General features: G+C 43.1%; 3 protein-coding genes across 6 annotated transcripts in view; 1 reads left to right on the top strand and 2 right to left on the bottom strand.

Moving 5' to 3' along the window:
• Nucleotides 1-1,712: 1,712 nt before the first annotated feature.
• LOC107075489 (tachylectin-2-like) lies at nt 1,713-6,221 on the bottom strand. Of its 2 annotated transcripts, none has more exons than XM_069183761.1 (5): nt 6,128-6,221; nt 5,738-5,828; nt 4,028-4,880; nt 3,193-3,373; nt 1,713-1,950 (listed from the first exon to the last, which is right to left on the bottom strand). In XM_069183761.1, exons 2-5 carry the CDS (start codon nt 5,775-5,777, stop codon nt 1,741-1,743), a joined length of 1,284 nt encoding a protein of 427 aa, XP_069039862.1. In that variant the 5' UTR covers nt 5,778-5,828; nt 6,128-6,221; the 3' UTR covers nt 1,713-1,740. The 2 variants fall into 2 exon arrangements, with proteins under 2 accessions (XP_069039862.1, XP_069039863.1); XM_069183762.1 differs by having other exon boundaries at nt 6,119-6,152.
• Nucleotides 6,222-7,544: 1,323 nt separating this feature from the next.
• LOC138225046 (tachylectin-2-like) lies at nt 7,545-12,952 on the top strand. The gene is made up of 5 exons (XM_069183763.1): nt 7,545-7,649; nt 8,357-8,450; nt 9,846-10,695; nt 11,308-11,488; nt 12,680-12,952. The coding sequence occupies exons 2-5, from the start codon at nt 8,447-8,449 to the stop codon at nt 12,887-12,889; spliced, it is 1,245 nt and encodes a 414-aa protein (XP_069039864.1). The 5' UTR covers nt 7,545-7,649; nt 8,357-8,446; the 3' UTR covers nt 12,890-12,952.
• A 5,460-nt stretch (nt 12,953-18,412) lies between these two features.
• The window catches only part of LOC107075487 (tachylectin-2-like), a 57,211-nt gene continuing 55,206 nt past the window's right edge, over nt 18,413-20,417 (bottom strand). For 2 of the 3 annotated variants that reach the window (XM_069183904.1, XM_069183903.1), the window contains exons 4-5: nt 19,733-19,913; nt 18,413-18,680 (exon numbers count right to left, since the gene is read on the bottom strand). In XM_069183904.1, the coding sequence (XP_069040005.1) occupies nt 18,471-18,680; nt 19,733-19,913 (391 nt within the window). In that variant the 3' untranslated portion in view covers nt 18,413-18,470. The remainder of the gene's footprint in view (nt 18,681-19,732; nt 19,914-20,417) is intronic. The other variant, XM_069183902.1, reaches the window with a different exon arrangement.

Raw genomic sequence — 20,417 nt, 5'->3', positions numbered from 1 at the left:
CATATTCAACTGGATTACTCTCCAAGCATTTACAGTGCAGTCCATAAGTATTTGGACAGTGACAATTTTTGTTGTCTTGGCTCTGTACACCAGCACATTGGATTTGAAATGAAACGATGATGATAAGGTTAAAGTGCACAATGTCAGCTTTAATTTGAGGGTATTTACATACATATTGGGTGAACCATATAGGAATCACAGCTCTTTTTATACACAGTCCCCGCTTCCATTTCATGGGACCAAAAATTTCACATAATCTTACAATTTGGCATGGTTGCAAATCCTTTGCAATTGATGACTGCCTGAAGTCTGTGACTCATGATGTCACCAGGCGTTGGGTATCTTTCCTTGTGTTGCTCTGCCAGGCCTGTAATTCCGCCATTTTCAGTTCCTGATTGTTTTGGGAGCTTTTTCCTTTCAGTCTTGTCTTCAGTGACATGCATGCTCAATGGGATTAAGGTTGGGTGATTGACTTGGCCAGTCAATAACATTCCAGTTTTAGCAGTATGCTTGGGGTCATTCGCCTGCTGCAATGAGGTATGAAGCATTTGATTGGATCTGAGCAGATTAGCCGCTTCTGTACACTTCAGTATTCATCCTGCTGCTGCCATTTGCAGTCACATCATCAATAAAGACAAGTGAGCCATTTCCATTGGCATTCAAATATGCCCAAGACATGAAACTACCTCCACCATGTTTCACAGTGAGGTGGTATACTTTGGATCATGAGCAGATCCATTTTGTCTCCCTACTTTTGTCTGATACAGAGCAATAATAATAAAAATTAATAATTGCTTACACTTATATAGCGCTTTTCTGGACACTCCACTCAAAGCACTTTACAGGTAATGGGGACTCCCCTCCACCACTCTGGTACAGGTTAATCTTTGTCTCATCTGTCCAGAAGGCTTTATCTCCAAACTCTAGAGGCTTTTTTATGTACTTCTTACCAACCTGTAACCTGGTCTTTCTTACCAGTGGTTTGTACCATGTAGTGAACCCTCTGAGATTATACTGGAGTATTCTTCTCTTTATGGTAGTCTTGGACACATCTACATCCCGGAGTGTTGCTGACCTGTTCAGTCAAAAAGGGGCTTTTCCTCAATTGAAAGTATTCTTCAGTCATCAACTACTGTGGTCTGCCAGGTCATTTGCTATTGCTAAGCTCATCAGTGTATTCTTGCTTCTTAATGTACCAAACAGTTGATTGACACGCCTAATTTATAGTCTCATTTTTCAGCCTCATGATAGCCTGTTTTTATGGCATGAACACTTTTTTGGTCCTCATGTTTAGAGAGGATAGCAACAGACTCCAGATCCCAATGCCACATCTAGAATCAACTTTAGACCATGTGTTAGCCCATTTGGGCATGAACTCATAATGCAACACAGATGGCCAAGAAACAACTGGGCAGCCAATTGTCCAATTACTTTTGGTCCCCTAAAATGGGAGGACTATATATATATAAAAAGGGCCGCAATTCCTATATGGCTCGCCCAAGAGGGATGTACTGTAAATACCTTCAAATTAAAGCTTACATTCTGCACTTTAACCTCATAGTCATTTCAAATCCAATTTCTTTTGGCTCTGTACATCAGCACAAATTGTGTCACTGTCAACATTTGTATTCTTAGATAGCACAAAAGCTAATTATGAAGAACAAATACAACTTCACAACTGCTAGTATTTGCCCATTTATTGAATAATATGCTTCATACAGGTCTTTTCCAGATCCATGGCTACTTTTTGAGGTCAAGGATTTCTTCCTTTATCTCTACCCTGGACACTGAAGCTCCAAGCCATCTTCCAGTAACAACCGTCTCGTATCCAAAAATAGTGGTCACCTTTGCTTTGTAAGGAACATCCAGGGTTCCCTTCTGGACAACAGCCTTGAACCTCACTGCCTTCCCAGGGGGCACCGTGCTGCTCAAGGTAGAGGTGTCAACAACCTTCAGAGAAAACAGCAAATCAACACCTGGCATGTTCACTTATGGAAGTACAATTAGAAAGAAGTCAGGGAGGGGAAAAAAAAGAAAAAGTATTTTCATTGTGAAGGAAGAAAATTTGATTTATACGAGACCATGGGGCTACTCTTCCCCTCTGCCCCTATTACCGGTGTATATGGGAGTTTGGGAAATTACCAAGCAGTGTCTGGAGTAAGCTACCCAGGCATGAAGTTTTAGCTCCAATTAGAACTGCTCACAATACTACCCGAATACAAAACCGGGTATTTTGAAGAATAATCCAAATATTCTTGATTCCCACCAAGTTATTGAAAATGAACAGGAACTAGTCCCTGCCTATAAAGGGATTTTCTTTAAGGATTTGACTCAAATTACAGTCCACATTTTAAAAGTATTTCAGACACCTTCCCCGACCCATGTAGGAATTGCAAAACCTGTGGTACAATAGATATACTGTAGTTTTCCTGGCCAGGTTAGCGATCAACACACAGAAAAGGATATCACAAGGGAAAAGGCATTTTCCAGTACTACAAAAAGCAGAGGAGATACCTTAGAGAGAAGAGGGAATATTTAGAAACCACAGAACGTGCTTCAGGAAGACTAATATTGACAGAGGCAAAGCCTTAACAAATGGTTCCTAGATGCTTAAAGAGAAGAGAAATGACCTGGGGTCGATTGTATTCTACCAGCCTTTTGTAACTCCTCAGCAGATGCTAGCCATGGCTGCTTACACTTCTCCAAGCAGAGTCAAAATGGGACAAAACCCATTGCCTGGAAAGTTGCCAATGTAGTGCTCGTTCATACAAAGGAAACTGAAGTGGTGATGGACCAATACATTCAGTTGTGGGTAAGGTTAAAAGCACAAATTGGATTTAAACCAGAGGATCTATTTGTCACTAGCATTCTAGCAGAAAGGCAATAGGGATTTAGAAAAGGTAGAAGCTGCATTTAGATAGGCTTGTTTAAGCCTCTTGGATGTTCATTTTGAAGTTGGACAGTGGGCATTCAAGCTAATTTATGACTTTGCTTAGTTTCCAATCTCTTCTATTTCAGTTGTCATGTCAAGAAAAGGAAGGTGTAGCTTGAAGGGGATGCAAAACGCAAGTCTATATCCTCTGAATACAGAACTACATGTTCTGTACACCTCACTGCAACCATCTCGCCTTAATTGAGCACGTTGAGCTAATGGGCATTTCCATTTAGGTTAATCCAGCACTAAAAACCCACCTCTTTCCTTTCAGTCTCTGTAAAGCTCCAGGTGTGACTTGTACTGACATCCAGGGTGACTGTAGTTTCATTCTCCGCAATCACTGGGATTCCAGCCTTGAAGGTTGTCGATGCCCCAACTGCCACAGTAAATCCATGCTCATGGGAAAAGGAGCTTTCCAGAGTAAGAGACTCTGAAAACCTAACCAGTTGAACATGAAATGCATTATTTACCATTCTGTCAAGTTGTCAACAAGAACTATTATACTGTATATTAGTTGATGGACTACAGAGTGATCCAGAAATGTGAGCTCTTTCCACACCTGATGGCCACTATTTAAGAAGTCAGAAAGGGAATGAACAGATAACATTGCCCAGAACGAGCACGTCTGTGCAGGCGTGTTCTTGGAATTGGTTTCTAAATCAAGAACCTAAGAAAACTGCTGCTGTCAGCTCTTGAGCAGGGATTAAACAGTGACCAAGAAATCCTTTGAAAGGATCTTTTCAAAGGGTTTCCCCATTTTTTGGTCAACTGCACAGTTTAAGAGGCAGGAAGTTGAGGGGTCTTCATTTGAAAGCCATCACATCTAGACAAGTATGTGGATGTACAGGAAGGTTTTGAGAAGCCAAGAGCTCAGAACTGGACTGAGGCAGAACCGAATCCTGGATGCTGGAGCAGAGTGCAATTGCCTCACATCTCCACACATTTACAGCGACCAATGCAATATGAGGGAAGATCAGTTGTTCTATAAGACCTTGGAATACAGTTTCATACACCTAAATGCTGGCTTTTAGGGTCTCCCTGTGTAGGAAGGCCAGCTTCCACTATAGAAAGCATCAAGAATGATCAACTTACTGGAAAGTGGCAGTGTAGGGAACAGTGCCTGCAGTGTTGTCACAGTCATGCTGCCCGACGGTCAGAGGGACATTGGAAAGGATCTTGGCAATGTTGACTTCAAAATCCAAGCTCAAGATTTTGCTAATGGTTTTATCTTGCGTGAAGGCGAGTATCTGGTAGCGATTGTAGTCAATGCCAAGATTCTGGGCTCTTTCAAGCCAGTTGTCGGTGGCAAGCTTTGGCGGTGGAGCAGAGTAGATCTTCCCTTTATCCTTGGAGACGCACCACAGATTGCCATCAGGAGAGAAGGCCATGAAATAGGCAAGTTCTGCCCAGCCTCCAGTTCCAACAGTTTCAGCATGAGTGAGCCAGTCGGAATCCTTTTGAGTGGGAGGTTTTCCTTTAACCAGCTTCCCTTCCGATGTCACAGCATACAGGATACCCTCAGGGTCAAAGAACAGAGAAGGGACAAGCCATCCTCCAGTTCCTATCTTCGTAGCAACCCTGTACCTCCAGGACACGTACTCATTCTCAGGAGGGGGACCCTTGTAGAATTCCCCACTTTTTGTCACAGCATAGAGGCTGCCTTCTGGATGGAAGAAGAGGGAATGAAACTGATCCCATTCTCCTTTGCCAACTTTCTTGGCTGTAGTCATCAGCCAGTCTTCATTTGGATTCACTGGAGGAGATCCTGTATAGATGTCTGCATTACGGACTGCAAACATTATCCCAGTGGGACTGAACAGGATGTGAGAGAAGCCTTTCAGATTTCCAACAGGTTTCGCATGATGATAAAAGCTTTCATTGTAGTCAACTGGGGGTAATCCTATCTGGGCAAATCCTGAGCTCTCCACACCAAGCAGCAACACACCTATGAACACAAATATTGAAAGTGATCCATGAGATGCATCACAACATTTTCTATTTAGATCTCTGATGATTCTCACAACCTCTACTGCTTTGCATGCATTATAATACAATCAAGGTTTCTAGTGCAGCCTGCTATGGAGGGGAAAGCCATCCTCTCACAATCCAGTCCACCACCAATAGGTTACTGCACAATAAAAGGAGACCACTAGGTTACCCATACACACAACCAGGAAAAACATACTCTTGAGCCATGAAAGCCACCCATTTGCACCACCAAAGCACCTCAGGTCACAAAAGGAATGGACTCCTCTCTCATTAATGAGATGCACTTCTTAGTCATGAGCAATGTAGATTAAACTGCTTCTAGTTACAAATGAGGCACCTCTCAGGACAGGAGGAGAAGCCAAGCCCCATGTGCTTTCTCTGGAAGCATCACTGCATCAAAAAACCTCAAGCTAAAGACTCTGGGCATGGGGCTGCCTCTTGAGGAGTGGCATCAATGGTTGGTGCCCTCCCCATGCCCCTGATCCAGTGCACCAAAGAAGGAAACCCCAGAGGCATTGCATTTATTCAAGAATCCAATTAATCTTCCAGGATTCAGATCCAAGGGCTGGCACTACCACATGTTCTCTAACCCAGCTCTTAAGGGGTTAAATCAGGAACCAGCTGGCTTACAAGCTTCTCCCACTTGTTCAGGTGTTGCTCCTTTCAAGAGACCTTGATGGGACACCCCTGCTTTCAAGCATTACTGCAACACCACGTCCAGGTTCAAGATGACCACTGGTCAAAGTGGCAACCCAATCTGGAAGACCAAGATGCTTCTGGTACCTAAACAGCATCACAGCTCCATATACTCACTCATATTGTCTGCTGCTGAAGTCTTAACCTGGTCAGACATGGCTGAGGTTAAGATGTTTCTTGCTGAAGAGGAGGTAAGTGTTCTATGCACCTGCAAAACAGTTCCACAGCCAAAGTAGTTATTTTTCTCATAGGGATGCCCATATTAAAATTTGGAAGATGTATTTTTTTACATTAGTGGTGAAGCACCAAGTCAAATATCTTTGAGTCAAACATCAGTTTAAAAAAAAAATCTGCAGCAGTGAAAACACAGGCATAGCTATAGCTAAAACTCGGAAAGCTTATGCTTATAAATCCAGGGACGGGTGCACACAAAAACAATACACAGCTCTTTCGTTCAACAAACCTAAAAAAAAATACGAAACCGCTCCTTAAACATACAGTACTCACGGTGGACCTGTATCCGCCGCCCTTCAACCTCCAACCCCAAAACAACCAACCACACAGATTGTACAGCTGCCCCCTCTTTTAAACCCTGAGCTCCGCCCCGTGTGAGTAACGCAGGCCAATGACGTCAGACAGACGATCACTCTACCCTGAATCAAGAAGACTGTCACGGGGTTTCAATATTGAATCAGAAACAGGAGATTTCGCACAGGATAAGGACAACCAACATCGCACTGTAGTGCAGTACAACATCGAGAAAATACCCGCCGTTTGAAATGCTCCGTTTACGAATGTGAGCTGTATATAAATATATACGTGTGGGTAAGTCTTGCGTGGACTGTGTACCGAGAGTCTCATTCCACATCACAGGTCTACACAAAGCCGATGAGCCAGCGACTGACACAGGATTGCAGAATCAGGTTAATAGCGCCCTTGAGCTTGTGATTCTGTACTGCATATATTGTCAAACAGAGCTTTACTTTGTGTTTGTCCCAAAAATACAAAATACTAAATGTGTAATAAAACTCCCGAATTAAATTGCTGACAAAGGAACGCTGTGTAATACGTGTGGTGAAGTAATGATCATTTTTGTAATATAACCTAATATATAACCCACAGATAGATCATTTTTCTAAGTTTGAAGTACAGATGAATCTTCCCCTTGACACCGTTATTCTGATACATCACACATCACACGGATTTTGTCAGAAGCGGCTGTGAAAACAAGCGCGGGTTCAGGAAGCAGCAAACACAGGGCGATCACTTGGTTAAAAGAAGTGTGGAGGCTTTATTGTGGTTGTCGAAACGACATTAGAAAGACATGGTGGGAAATATTATTAGTAAGAGTGACTTCTGTATGGTCTCTATTGTGGATATAACGCTTCGGGGTTCAGGTGGGCGACCTTGCCGCATCAGGTCGGTCATAGACCGCTGGGGGCTCGAACCCAGGACTCTAGCGTCACTCAACAGGGACCCAGCCCGGTGAGCTAAACAGACATCTCTCCACAGCCCAGTGGCGGCTGTGGTCCTGCTATTACAGGGAAGGGCGGTGACGTCACCGCTCTGGTAAGCTGGCTCTTACACAGTGCCTTTCGGCCGTAAGCGTTACATTATGAACTATCCTGGAAAGAGTATAGAGTAGAAAAAGAAAAGAAGTAGCCCCCCCCGCCACACACAAAAACACATTTACTGACTGGAGATTTAATAAGCATTTCTGGTGCTGAGACTCTCAGTACACAGTCCATGCACAGACTGATCCACACGTATACAGCATTTCAAACGGCGGGTATTTTCTCGTTGTTGTACTGCACTACAGTGCGATTTTGGCTGTCCTTATCCTGTGCGCCATCTCCTGTTTCTGATTCAATATTGAAACCCCGTGACAGTCTGTCTGACGTCATTGGTCTGTTTTCCACGCAAGGGGCGGAGCTCGGGGTTTAAAAGAGAGGGCAGCTGTACAAGCTGCGTGGGTGGTTGTGTTGGGTTTGGGGAGTTGAGGCTGAAGGGCGGCGGGTAGAGGTCCAGCGTGAGTACTGCATGGTTTTTAGGGAGCGTTTTAGTATTTTTTTTTTTTAGTTTTGTTGAACGAAAGAGCTGTGTACTGTTTTTGTTTGCATCCGTCCCTTGGATTTGTAAGCATTAGCTTTCCGAGTTTTAGCTATAACTAAGCATGTATTTTCACACCCGCTTTTTGCAAATAGGATGAGGTGTCTTTCGTAGCCTTACGAAAAGTGCTATCCTGGTGTCTCGAGCACTTGATTTAGTGCGTCTGCGTTTTTCAAACTTTGGGGCAAATACAATGGCTACTATATCCTAAGCAAGTTCACTTCCAATGATTGAAGTTTTTTTTACTCTGAGTTGTGAAGAGGGCTTTCAGTTGTCCGAGGATAAAAAAAAAACTGTAAAGGTCTAAGTAACGTGACTTCTCACCTTTAGAAGAGCGTGAGGGACTGCTGTACTTGTCTTCCCTGCTCTTCACTGTTTTAAGATGTATTCATTTTTATTTTTGTGACATTATGCCTCCTAACGTTTTTCACATTGTTCTGGTGAGCTATGGTTGCTAAAGGAAGAGTTGCTGCCATTTTTTAAAATTGTTTGATTCAAAGATAATTGGCTTGGAAGATGTATGTTTTTTTAATATTGTGGTCAAGTACCAAGTTTTAATGTGGACATCTCTATGAGAAAAGGGATCACTCTTAAAATAACTACTTTGGCTGTGGAACTGTTTTGCAGGTGCATAGAACACTTACAGTACCTCCTCTTCAGCAAGAAACATCTTAACCTCAACTGTCTGACCAGGTTAAGACTTCAGCAGCAGACAATATGAGTGAGTGTATGGAGCTGTGATGCTGTTTAGGTACCAGAACCATCTTGATGTTCCAGATTGGGTTGCCACCTTGACAGCTGCTCAGTGGTCATCTTGAACCTGGAGCAGTAATGCTTGAAAGCAGGGGTGCCCCATCAAGGTCTCTTGAAAGGAGCAGCACCTGAACAAGTGGGAGAAGCTTGTAAGCCAGCTGGTTCCTGATTTGACCCCCTTAAGAGCTGGGTTAGAGAACATGTGGTAATGCTGGCCCTTGTTTGAAGTAAGCTTTAGCCATTGAAGGTTAACTACCATCTTGGCTATCACTAGACATGCTTATTAACCATTTCATGTGCTGCCCCTAGAAAAGGAGCATGAGCACCACTTGTTCACTTTCTCCTCTCTTTCCCCCAGACGTTTCACTAGTTGGTTCACGCTGGCACACCACTGTTGCTCAGTCTTGTAGAACTTGAAGAAGGAAGTCAGTGGTTACTTGTATCATTGGCAGCACTGTGCTCCTGATCCGGAGAGCTCATGACGCCTGTCTGTGCTGCTCAGTGTTTGGGTTAACTTGCCCTTCCTCAATGGGGTGGAAATCTAGCTACCTTCAGAGTGATAGTGGGAAGGACTGGCCCTGTTTGTAACTGTTGGTTCAGAAAAAAAAACTATTCCTTGTCTTAGAATTAAGAATTGAGGGATGAAGGTCTACAGTTGAATTTCATTATGGTTAATGGTTCTAAATACACAGGTCAGAAATGCAGTGGAGTTCAGCTGCAAGACCACTCCTGTCACAACAGCCTCTGTATAGTTGGAGGGAATAGAGCTGGAAGATTGAGTTCTTGAATAAATGCAATGCCTATGGGGTTTCCTTCTTTGGTGCACTGGATCAGGGGCATGGGGAGGGCACCAACCATTGATGCCACTCCTCAAGAGGCAGCCCCATGCCCAGAGTCTTTAGCCCGAGGTTTTTTGATGCAGTGATGCTTCCCAAGAAAGCACATGGGGCTTGGCTTCTCCTCCTGTCCTGAGAGGTGCCTCATTTGTAACTAGAGGATACTGTGTCTACATTGCTCTTGACTAACCAATGCCATCTCATTAGTGAGAGAGGGATCCATTCCTTTTGTGGCCTGAGGTGCTTTGGTGGTGCAGATGGGGTGGCTTTCATGGCTCAAGGGTGTGAGTGTTTCCTGGGTGTGTGTATGGGTAACATAGTGGTCTCCTTCTATTGTGCAGTAACCTATTTGTGTTGGACTGGATTGTGAGAGGATGGCTTTCCCCTCCATAGTAGGCCACACTAGAAACCTTGATTGTATTATAATGCATGCAAAGCAGTAGAGGTTGTGAGAATATTCATCAGAGATCTAAATAAAAAATTTTGTGATGCATCCCATGGATCTCTTTCAATATTTGTGTTCATAGGTGTGTTGCTGTTTGGTGTGGAGAGCTCAGGATTTGCCCAGATGGGATTACCCCCAGTTCACTACAATGAAAGCTTTTATCATCATGCGAAACCTGTTGGAAATCTGAAAGGCTTCTCTCACATCCTGTTCAGTCTGACTGGGATAATGTTTGCAGTCCGTAATGCAGACATCTATGCAGGGTCTCCTCCAGTGAATCCGGATGAAGACTGGCTGACTACAGCCAAGAAAGTTGGCAAAGGAGAATGGGATCAGTTTCACTCCCTCTTCTTCCATCCAGAAGGCAGCCTCTATGCTGTAACAAAAAGTGGGGAATTCTACAAGGGTCCCCCTCCTGAGAATGAGTACGTGTCCTGGAGGTACAGAGTTGCTACTAAGATAGGAACTGGAGGATGGCTTTTCCCTTCTCTGTTCTTTGACCCTGAGGGTATCCTGTATGCTGTGACATCTGAAGGGAAGCTGGTTAAAGGAAAACCTCCAAGTCACATGAATCAAGACTGGCTCAGTAATGCTGAAACTGTTGGAAATGGAGGCTGGACAGAACTTGCCTATTTCATGGCCTTCTCTCCTGATGGCAATCTGTGGTGTGTCTCCAAAGATAAAGGGAAGATCTACTCTGCTCCACCGCCAAAGTTTGCCACAGACGACTGGCTTGAAAGAGCCCAGAACCTTGGCATTGACTACAATCGCTACCGGATACTTGCTTTCATGCAAGATAAAACCATTAGCAAAATCATAAGCTTAGATTTTGAAGTCAACATTGCAAAGATCCTTTCCGATGTCCTTCTGACCGTCGGGGAACATGACTGTGACAACACTGCAGGCACTGTTCCTTACACTGCCACTTTCCAGTAAGTTGGTCTTTCCTGATGCTTTTTATGGGGCAAGCTGGCCTTCCCACACAGGGAGACCCTAAAAGCCGGCATTTAGGTGTATGAAACTGTATTCCAAGGTCTTGTAGAACAACCGAAGCTTTTCCCTCAAATTTGTGGAACTATGTTGGTCCCTGTAAAATGTGTGGAGATGTGAGGCAATTGCACTCTGCTTCAGCATCCAGGATTCAGTTCTGAGCTCTTGATGTTCTCAAGAACTTCCTATACATCCACATACTTGACTAGGTTTGACATCTTTCAAGTCAACACCTTAACTTCCTGCCTCATCTAAAACTGTCCATTTGAACAAAAGGTCCTTTCAAAGGATTTCTTGGTCACAGTTTGATTCCTGCTTATCTTGGTTCTCAATTTAGAAACCAATTCCAAGAACACGCCTGCACAAACGTGCTTGTTCTGGGCAATGTTATCTGTTCATTCCCTTTCTGACTTCTTAAATAGTGGCCATCAGGTGCGGAAAGAGCTCAAATTTCTGGACCACTCTGTAGTCCATAAACTAATATACAGTATAATAGTTCTTGTTGACAACTTGTCAGAATGGTAAATTAACGCATTTCATGTTCAACTGGTTAGGTTTTCAGAGTCCCTTACCTTGGAAAGCTCCTTTTCCCGAGAGCGTGGATTTACTGTGGCAGATGGAGCATCGACAACCTTCAAGGCTGGAATCCCAGTGATTGCGGAGAATGAAACTACAGTCACCCTGGATGTCAGTACAAGTCACACCTGGAGCTTTACAGAGACGGAAAGGAAACGGGTAGGTTTTCAGTCCTGGATATTCCTAAATGGAAATGCCCATTAGCTCAACGTGCTCAATTAAGGCAAGATGGTTGCAGTGAGGGGTACAGAACATACAAGTCGGTTTTCTGAATACTGAGCTATATATTGCATTCCCTTCAAGCTATTCATCTCCCAAGTTAATTGAAGTCACCCAAGAGTCTAGCAGCATCCACTCAGTACAGTAGGTTCTGAATACTTAACGCTCTTTAGTTTACACCTTCCTTTTCTTGATATGATAACTGAAATGTCAAAGGTTTGGGGAATTAAGCAAAATCGCAAATTAGCTTGAATGCCCTCTGTCCAACTTCAAAATTACTATCCAAGAGGCTTAAACAAGCCCCTTTTAAATGCAGCTTCTACCTTTTCTAAATCCATATTGCTTCTCCTAGGATTTTAGTCCCAAATGGATCCTCTGGATTAGTTATTTTTGTACATCTATCCACAATAGAACTTACTGGTCCATCACTACTTCAGTTTGCTCTGTATGAAGGGGCACTACATTTAGACTTTGCTGGGAAACATGAGTAAAGGACCAGAGCATCTGCAGAGGGGTTAAAGGTTGGTAGAATGCCATCAGCCCCTGGTCACTTCTCTTCCCTTTAAGCATCTAGGAACTGTAGCCATTTGTTAATACTTTGCCCCTATCAGTATTGGTCTTCCTGAAGCATGTAAACAGCTGAATGAAATATTCAGTTACTTGGTTTCTAAATATTCCCTCTTCTCTCAAAGGCATCTCCTTGGCTTTTAGTAGTACTGAAAAAAGCCTTTTCCCTTGGGATCTTTTTGTGTGGATCTCTAATCTTGGGAGACTGTACCACAGGTTTTGGAGTTCCTACATAGGGTGGGGGGGTGTATGTCTGAAATACTTTAAAACTGTTGACTCTGTAATTTTAGTCAAATCCTTTAAAGAAAATCAGTTTTATATTTGTGTAGCATTGTTTAGTTCCTCTAATTGGAGCTAGAACTGCAAGCCTGGGTAGCTTCCTCCAGCCACTGCTTGGTAATTTCCAAAACTCCTGTGTTCACAGATAAGAGACAGAGGGGAAGAGTAGCCCCATAGTCTCATCACATAAATCAAATATGCCCCGCCCCCCCCACAGCTTCTTGCTAATTGTACTTCCTCAAAAGTGAACATGCCAAGTGTTGACTTGCTGTCTTGCCTCCAAAGGTTGTTGACGGCTCTACCTTGAGCAGCACGGTGCCCCCTGGGAAGGCAGTGAGGTTCAAGGCTGTTGTCCAGAAGGGAACCCTGGATGTTCCTTATAAAGCGAAGGTGACCACTGTCTTTGGATATGAAACCACTATTACTGGAAGATGGATTGGAGCTTCAGTATCCAAAGTAGGAATAAAGGAAGAAATCCTTGACCTCAAAAAGTAGCCATAGATCTGGAAAAGACCTGTATGAATATATTTTTTTTAATAAATAGGGAAAATACTAGCAGTTGGGAAGTTGTATGCGTCTCATTATCTGCTTCCTTGTGTTCTAACCAATACAAATGGTTAGAGAGTAATCCAGTTAAATACGGTATGCTATGAGTTTCTGGGTCAATGGGCAAATACTGGCAGTTGTGAAATTCACTATTTGAGGTTTTTCAGGGACTCTATAGGTACGGACTAGTTCATTTTCATAACTTGGTGGGGAAACACTTCTAATGGGCTTCTGTGCAAGCCAATATTTCAAGGTGTTCTGACTGGTTATTTTGTGTTGTGGGTGTAGTCCTGCATTATGCAAGGTATGTCTGCAGTTTCACTTTACCTTGCTGTTCCTTGAGCCATTTTATGTGTACATCTACTGCATAAAGTCCCTACTTCTCCAGAGTCTGCTTCCATTCCACTTAACCTAGATCTTCAACTGTACAATTGCTCTTGCAGAGAATGGCATACAAACCGTTCATTCTTCTGACACGAAGAGAGGCCTGGAGCATGAGGATGTCCTGAGCCAAACATCCTCATCTTAGCTGTCCTGGCTGTGATTTCACTCTCGGCCAATGTGCATGTTGCAGCTTGCCGTTTGAACCTCTACAATATTTATACTGGCCTCAAATGAGACCCAATGAGTTGCTGTTACTAGGTTTCTTTATTCATGGAGTTGTGCAGTGCTATGTAGCAACACTGAAGTCAAGAGGATTTGATCTTCAGAATTGGAACTGTCTGGGTTTATTGACAATTATTGTCCTGTGTCTAAAGAGTAAAAGCTTAAACAATCCAGTGTTCTGCTTGCTGTGGGGGGAGCAGCTCTCTCCTCAGTTTTCTCATGACCGGTTTTGTCCATGGTTGAATTGCAGCCTGAACAGCATTTTGGCTGCTTTTCCCTTTTTCACACACCCACTGTGCTCCCTGATCACACTGTCCCTTTTCACAGTACAGCACGTTTGTCTCCTGCCTTATCTAGCACTGCTTCACCATTTCCAGCAGTAAACTATAGTTCAGGTGGGTAGCTGCGTCAGCATGTGTAAGCTGCAAAGGAACAAGTAATAGGTTTATTCCATGCTGGGAAAAGAAAACAACGTTTCAGCTGGGAACCTTCTTCAGGTGTGAGCAACACGGGTGTGGCTCACTGGAAGAATGCTCCATGACCAAAACGTTTTCTTTCTTTTATTCAGCATGGAATAAACTTGTTACTTGTAAAATATTATAGGTTTGTGTTAAAAGCAATAAATGGAGAATGTTAAATAGATGTTAATTAACTTATTAATTCAGATACTAGATCCTGCAACTTGCAAGGTAATACAGTATGAAAATTAGTACCATTAGCATAAAATAAGAAAGTGATGCATGAGGTTCTAAGACTATCTATTGGCTTGACAATAGGACCTCACAGGCTGTAACTCAGCCATGGACAAAGCATGACATCATGAGAGAACACACAGAGGTCAGACCTGCTCCCTCCACAGCAAACAGAACACTGGATTGTCTAAGTTTTGAAACTTTAGAGATGGGGCAATAATTCTAGATAAACCCAGACAAACAGCCCCAGTTCTGAAGATTAACTCCCCTTGACTTTAACAAGATTGCTACATAGTACTGCACATCTGCTGCCAGATGTGGGGACAATGTTGCACATCCTTTACAGCTTTCCAGCACTCAAATCCTGAAACTGAGGGTTCTCCTGGTCATTTCCAGCAGAAATCATAGCTTTAGGAAGCAAAATGTTTAAAAAATGTGGCCCTCCACACAATAGTATAGTTTGGAATAAATCCAATGTACAGTAATAACCTCATTTCTGTTCTTCAGCCACAGAGTTGTAAAGAAATGTAATTACAGGAATTTGTCAGGTTATTTAGCTCAGGACCTCCTCATGCTTAAGTCCTCTCCTTGTTTCAGCAGTGAATGGCATTTAACCTTTCTCTGCAAGAGCAATCAAGATCTGGACAAAACTGATCTAGTGGAACTGACCAGACCCTGGATTGACCAGATGAGAAGATCCAGCAGTGTTCTAAAGAACTGTTTCTCATGTCTGGTTTCTCAGAGCTCTTCCTTAAACCTCTGGAGAAAACATTGTAGCATACCACATTCAACTGGATTACTTTCCAAACACTTACAGTGCAGTACGTAATGATGGAGCCTGCTAATGGCTTTTACATGCTGAACTGTAATCATCACGCCTGCTTGATCACAAAGGCTTTTCCTCCCCCTGTACTTACCCCCAAATGGTGAATGTTTACCTAAATGGTAAATGTTTACACCAAACTCCTGATGACAAAGGAAGGTTTCTATTTCCTTCAGTTACATCAAAGACAGGAGGGGGGGAAACGTGTATATATAAGTTCTGTAGGACCATATCCACTTTGAGCTACGATAGGTGCTATAACTTTTATGGTGCTTATTGTGGTTCCTTGTATGCATACAATAAAAAATAATAAAATTGGCTGGGCAAACGAACACTTCAGACTCGAATTTCTTGGTTTCTACAATTTGGCACTGCGAGCAGGGTAATCCAATGACACGAGACTTTCCCACCCAGCACCCGAGACGGTATTCTGTGCACAAAATCAGAGGTAAGGACTCCTCTTTCCAAAAGTCCCGACTCTCTTGTGCTGTGGTGGGCAGGCTCCCTTGTCCAGCGAGTATAGCCTAAGTATAAGTTTGCCACGCAAGCAGAAGAAATTCCCTGGCCCGAGGGAGGCACCGGTGCAGTTGTGGGTAAGTGCTGAAAGGCCTGATTCTGTCCCGGGCAGGCATTCTCTATCTAGGTGCTGTAAGGCCCGATTCTGTCCCGGGCAGGCACTCTCTATCTAGGTGCTGTAAGGCCCGATTCTGTCCCGGGCATGCATTTTTGGGGCGGAGCGGTGGCTCTGTGGCTAAGGATCTGCGCCTGTGACCGGAAGGTTGCCGGTTCAAATCCCGCGGCCGGCAGAGGAATCCTACTCCGTTGGGCCCCTGAGCAAGGCCCTTTTAACCCCAACTGCTCCAGGGGCGCTGTACAATGGCAGACCCTGCGCTCTGACCCCAAGCTTCTCTCCCTGTCTCTGTGTCTGTGTCTCCCTGGAGAAAAGCTGGGGTATGCGAAAAGACACATTCCTAATGCAAGAAATTGTATAGGGCTAATAAAGAAACATTATTATTATTTCTGTTTGGTGCTGTAAGGCCCGATTCTGTCCCGGGTAGGCATTCTCTATCCAGGTGCTGTAAGGCCCGATTCTGTCCCGGGCAGGCATTTTCTGTTTTGTTTACCCAAATGGTAAATGTTTACACTAAACTCCTGATGATAAAGAAGGGTTTCTATTTCCTTCGGTTACATCAAAGACAGGAGTGGGGGGGAAACTTGTGTGTATATATATAAGTTCTGTAGGACCATATCCACTTTGAGCTATGATAGGTACTATAACCGTTATGTGCTTATTGTGGTTCCTTCTATGCATACAATAAAGCTTGGCTGGACAAAAACACTTCAGGCTCGAATTTCTTGGTTTCTACAGTAAGTATTTGGACAGTGACAATTTTTGTTGTTTTGGCTCCATACTCTAGCACAGTGGTTCTCAAACTGTGGTACGCGTACCTGTAGTGGTACGTGGCGTGCCGCCAGGTGGTACGCAAAATGACCCTGGAACTGTGTTGTGTGCGCTTAAAAAATCAGGACGGGTTTTCATATTTTGTATTTTTATACGTGTCGAATACGCAGCCTACGCACTACGCACTACGATACAGTGCACGCTAATACTTCAGTGGACACAAGAGATACTCTGTAATTCTATACCACTCTCTAGGAATGTGTGCTACGGCCACAAGTGACCAACTGTATTTTAAAAAATCTACTGTATCTCCAGCAAATAGGGAAAAAGGAGAATGTGCGTGATTTTGGAACAATGCCAAGGTTGTAAACACAGGAATGCATAGAAATGCGTGCTACGACCGCTGGTAATCTTGTGAGCACAGGAAAGTGTGAAAAATATTTAAGAACTAAGTTAATTTGCGCATGAAATAAATACTTAAAATAAACACTGAAATAAAAATGGAAACGTGAAAAAATGCAAGCTTGTGGATTGCTAAAGCAGGTAAGCCCCACAATATTATGCGTGGAGAAAAAGATGCTAAACAGCTCGACCTGCTGCTCCCCCCGCCAGAAAGACACAGTCATTCATAGAATTATTGAAATGAAGGATTATATCAAAAGTACGCTGACAGAGCGCGTTAAGATGAACAAGATGTTTTTCCACTGTAATTAGATGAGTCTGTAGTCAATTTGGCCAAATTGCTCGTTTACGTTAGATACGAGTTTGAGGGTACGTCCCATGTGGACTTTCTGTTCTGTAAGCCGCTACCAACAGGAACTACAGGAGAGCACGTATTTCAGCGAATGAATTTATTGAAGAGAATGGCATCGACTGGATAAAATGTGTCTGAGTTTGTACAGACGGTGCTAGAGCAATGACAAGCTGACATAACGGTGTAGTTGCACGAATTAGAGAGGTTGCTCCAGAAATTAATGGTTTAATTGCAACATCCACCACGAGACCTTTGCCGTCAAGAAAATGCCTGACGATTTAAAATCTGTTAGACTGTTGTGAATTGTATCAAGGCTCAAAAAATTAATTCACATCTGCTTTGCTCGACTAAACAGACTCACCCCTCTCATTGAAATGGTGCTTTTTTAGTTTTATTTGTTGTTTTTCTGTAAAACACTTTGAGAAGCCACATTTTAATATACAGTATCAAACAAAGTTTATTATATGTATGTGTGAGTGTGTGTGCGCGCACATGCGCTCATGTCGGTCATTGAGAATTTCTGGGGTTCCTATGAGAAGATGACTTGTACAGTAGGTGGTACTTGGATGCTTTGGTTGGAGTAGGGGTGGTACTTGGTCCAAAAAGTTTGAGAACCACTGCTCTAGCACATTGGACTTGAAATAAAACAATGAGATTAAAGTGCACAATGTCAGCTTTAAATTTGAGGGTATTTACATATATATTGGGTGAACCATATAGGAATCACAGCTCCTTTTTATACATAGTCCTCCCATTTCATGGGACCAAAAGTAATTGGACAATTGGCTGCCCAATTGTTTCTTAGCCATCTGCGTGTTGCATCATGAGTTCTACAGTAAGCCAACTCATGTGCATGTGCAGAGAGCCAACAAAAGGTCTAGAGTATTTTAGATGTGGCATTTGCATCGGGAGTTTGTTGCTGTCCTCTCTAAACATGAGGACCAAAGAAGTGTAAATGCCATTAAAGCAGGCTGCGATTCCTACATGGTTCACCCAATAGGGATGTGAATACCCTCCAACTAAAGCTTACATTCTTTACTTTATCCTCATAGTCATTGTTTCAAATCCAATGTGCTGGTGTACAGAGCCAAACCAAATATTGTCACTGTCCAAATACGTATGGACAGCACTGTATATGGTATTTATATTCTTAGATGGCACAAAAGCAGATTATGAAGAACAATTTCACAACTGCTAGTATTTGCCCATTTATTGAATAATATGCTTCATACAGGTCTTCATCAGATCTATGGCTACTTTTTGAGGTCAAGGATTTCTTCCTTTATCCCTACTCTGGACACTGAAGCTCCAAGCCATCTTCCAATAATAACCGTCTCGTATCCAAAGATGGTGGTCACCTTTGCTTTGTAAGGAACATCCAGTGTTCCCTTCTGGACAACAGCCTTGAACCTCACTGCCTTCCCAGGGGGCACAGTGCTGCTCAAGGTAGAGCTCTCAACAACCTTCAGGAGACAAAACAGCAAATCAACACCTGGCATGTTCACTTTTGGAAGTACAATTAGAAAGAAGCTGGGGGGGGAGGATAGATTTAATTGTAAGGGGAGAATATTTGATTTCTACAACTACAGGCCTATTCTTCCCCTCTGCCCCTATTATCCATGTACATGGGAGTTTGGGAAGTTACCAAGCGGTTTCTGGAGCAAGCTACCCAGGCATGAAGTTTGAGCTGCAATTAGAACTGCAGGCAGAACGGGGTATTGTGAATAATAATCCAACCATTCTTGATTCCCACCAGCTTATGTACATGAGCAGGAACTAGTCCCTGCTTATAAAGGGATTTTCTTTAAGGATTTGACTCAAATTACAGAGTCAACATTTTTAGGAGTATTTCAGACACCTTCCCCGCCCCAAGTAGGAAGTGCAAAACCTGTGGTACAATAGATATACTGTAGTTTTCCTGGCCAGGTTAGCGATCACCACAGAAAAGGCATTTTCCAGTACTACAAAAAGCAGAGGAGATACCTTAGAGAGAAGAGGGAATATGTAGAAAACACAGAACCAAAGTAACTGAATATTTCACTCCGCTGTTAACATGCTTCAGGCAGACCAATAGTGACAGAGGCAAAGTCTTAAGAAATGGTTACAGTTCCTCTTTAAGCATCTTGAAGAGAAATTAACAGGGGCCGATTGCATTCAACCAGCCTTTTGTAACTACTCAGACGATATTCTTGAATGTTCATTTTGAAGTTGGATAGTGGGCACTCAAGCAAAACCATACATTAGCTTAATTCTCAATCTCTTCTATTTGAGTTGTCATGTGAAGAAAAGGAAGGTGTAAACTCAAGTGTTAAGTATTCAGTGAAGTTGCCCGAGAGTCCCCCAATCTATTTGGATGCTGCTAGATGAATAGCTTGAAGGGGATGCAAAATGCAAGTCTATATTCTGAATACAGAACTACATGTTCTGTACACCTCACTGCAACCATCTTGCCTTAATTGAGCATGTTGAGCTAATGGGCATTTCCATTTAGGAATATCCAGCACTGAAAACCTACCTGTTTCCTTTCCGTCTCTGTAAAGCTCCAGGTGTGACTTGTACTGACATCCAGGGTGACTGTAGTTTCATTCGCCGCAATCACTGGGATTCCAGCCTTGAAGGTTGTCGATGCCCCAACTGCCACAGTAAATCCATGCTCATGGGAAAAGGTGCTTTCCAAGGTAAGGGACTCTGAAAACCTAACCAGTTGAACATGAAATGCATTATTTACCATTCTGTCAAGCTGTAAACAAGAAATATTGTATAGTAGGTTGTGGACTACAGAGTGATCCAGAAATTTGAGAGTTTAGGCTCAAGAGCCCTTTCCACACCTGATAGCTAATATTTCAGAAACCACAAAGGAAATGAGTAGATAATATTGCCCAGAACCAGCACATCTGTGCAGGTGTGTTCTTGGAATTGGTTTCTAATTCTAAATTACCTAAACCTCTCCCATTTTCCATTCAACTGCAATTTTAGAAGATGCAGGAAGTTAAGGTCTTCATTTGAAAGGCGTCAAATTAAGTCAAGTATGTGGATGTACAGGAAGGTTTTCAGAACACCAAGAGCTCAGAACTGGATCCTGGATGCTGGAGCAGAGTGCAATTGCCTCACATCTCCACACATTTTACAGGGACCAACATAGTTCCACAAATTTGAGGGAAGAGCTTTGGTTGTTGTACAAAACCTTGGAATACAGTTTC

This window comes from Lepisosteus oculatus, chromosome 25 (assembly GCF_040954835.1).
Source record: "Lepisosteus oculatus isolate fLepOcu1 chromosome 25, fLepOcu1.hap2, whole genome shotgun sequence".
NCBI lineage: Eukaryota > Metazoa > Chordata > Actinopteri > Semionotiformes > Lepisosteidae > Lepisosteus > Lepisosteus oculatus.
This window is presented reverse-complemented; position numbering and strand designations above follow the sequence as displayed.

Bases quoted from the DNA above. Each gene is read 5' to 3' on its own strand.
- LOC107075489 (XM_069183761.1), bottom strand. From the start codon at position 5,777: ATGTCTGACCAGGTTAAGACTTCAGCAGCAGACAATATGA. The intron at 3,374-4,027 runs GTAAGTTGATCA...TCAACTGGTTAG, and splicing joins CCCTACACTGCCACTTTCCA to GTTTTCAGAGTCTCTTACTC. The intron at 1,951-3,192 runs GTGGGTTTTTAG...TTTTCTCTGAAG, and splicing joins CAGAGACTGAAAGGAAAGAG to GTTGTTGACACCTCTACCTT.
- LOC138225046 (XM_069183763.1), top strand. The intron at 10,696-11,307 runs GTAAGTTGGTCT...TCAACTGGTTAG, and splicing joins CCTTACACTGCCACTTTCCA to GTTTTCAGAGTCCCTTACCT. The intron at 11,489-12,679 runs GTAGGTTTTCAG...TTGCCTCCAAAG, and splicing joins CAGAGACGGAAAGGAAACGG to GTTGTTGACGGCTCTACCTT.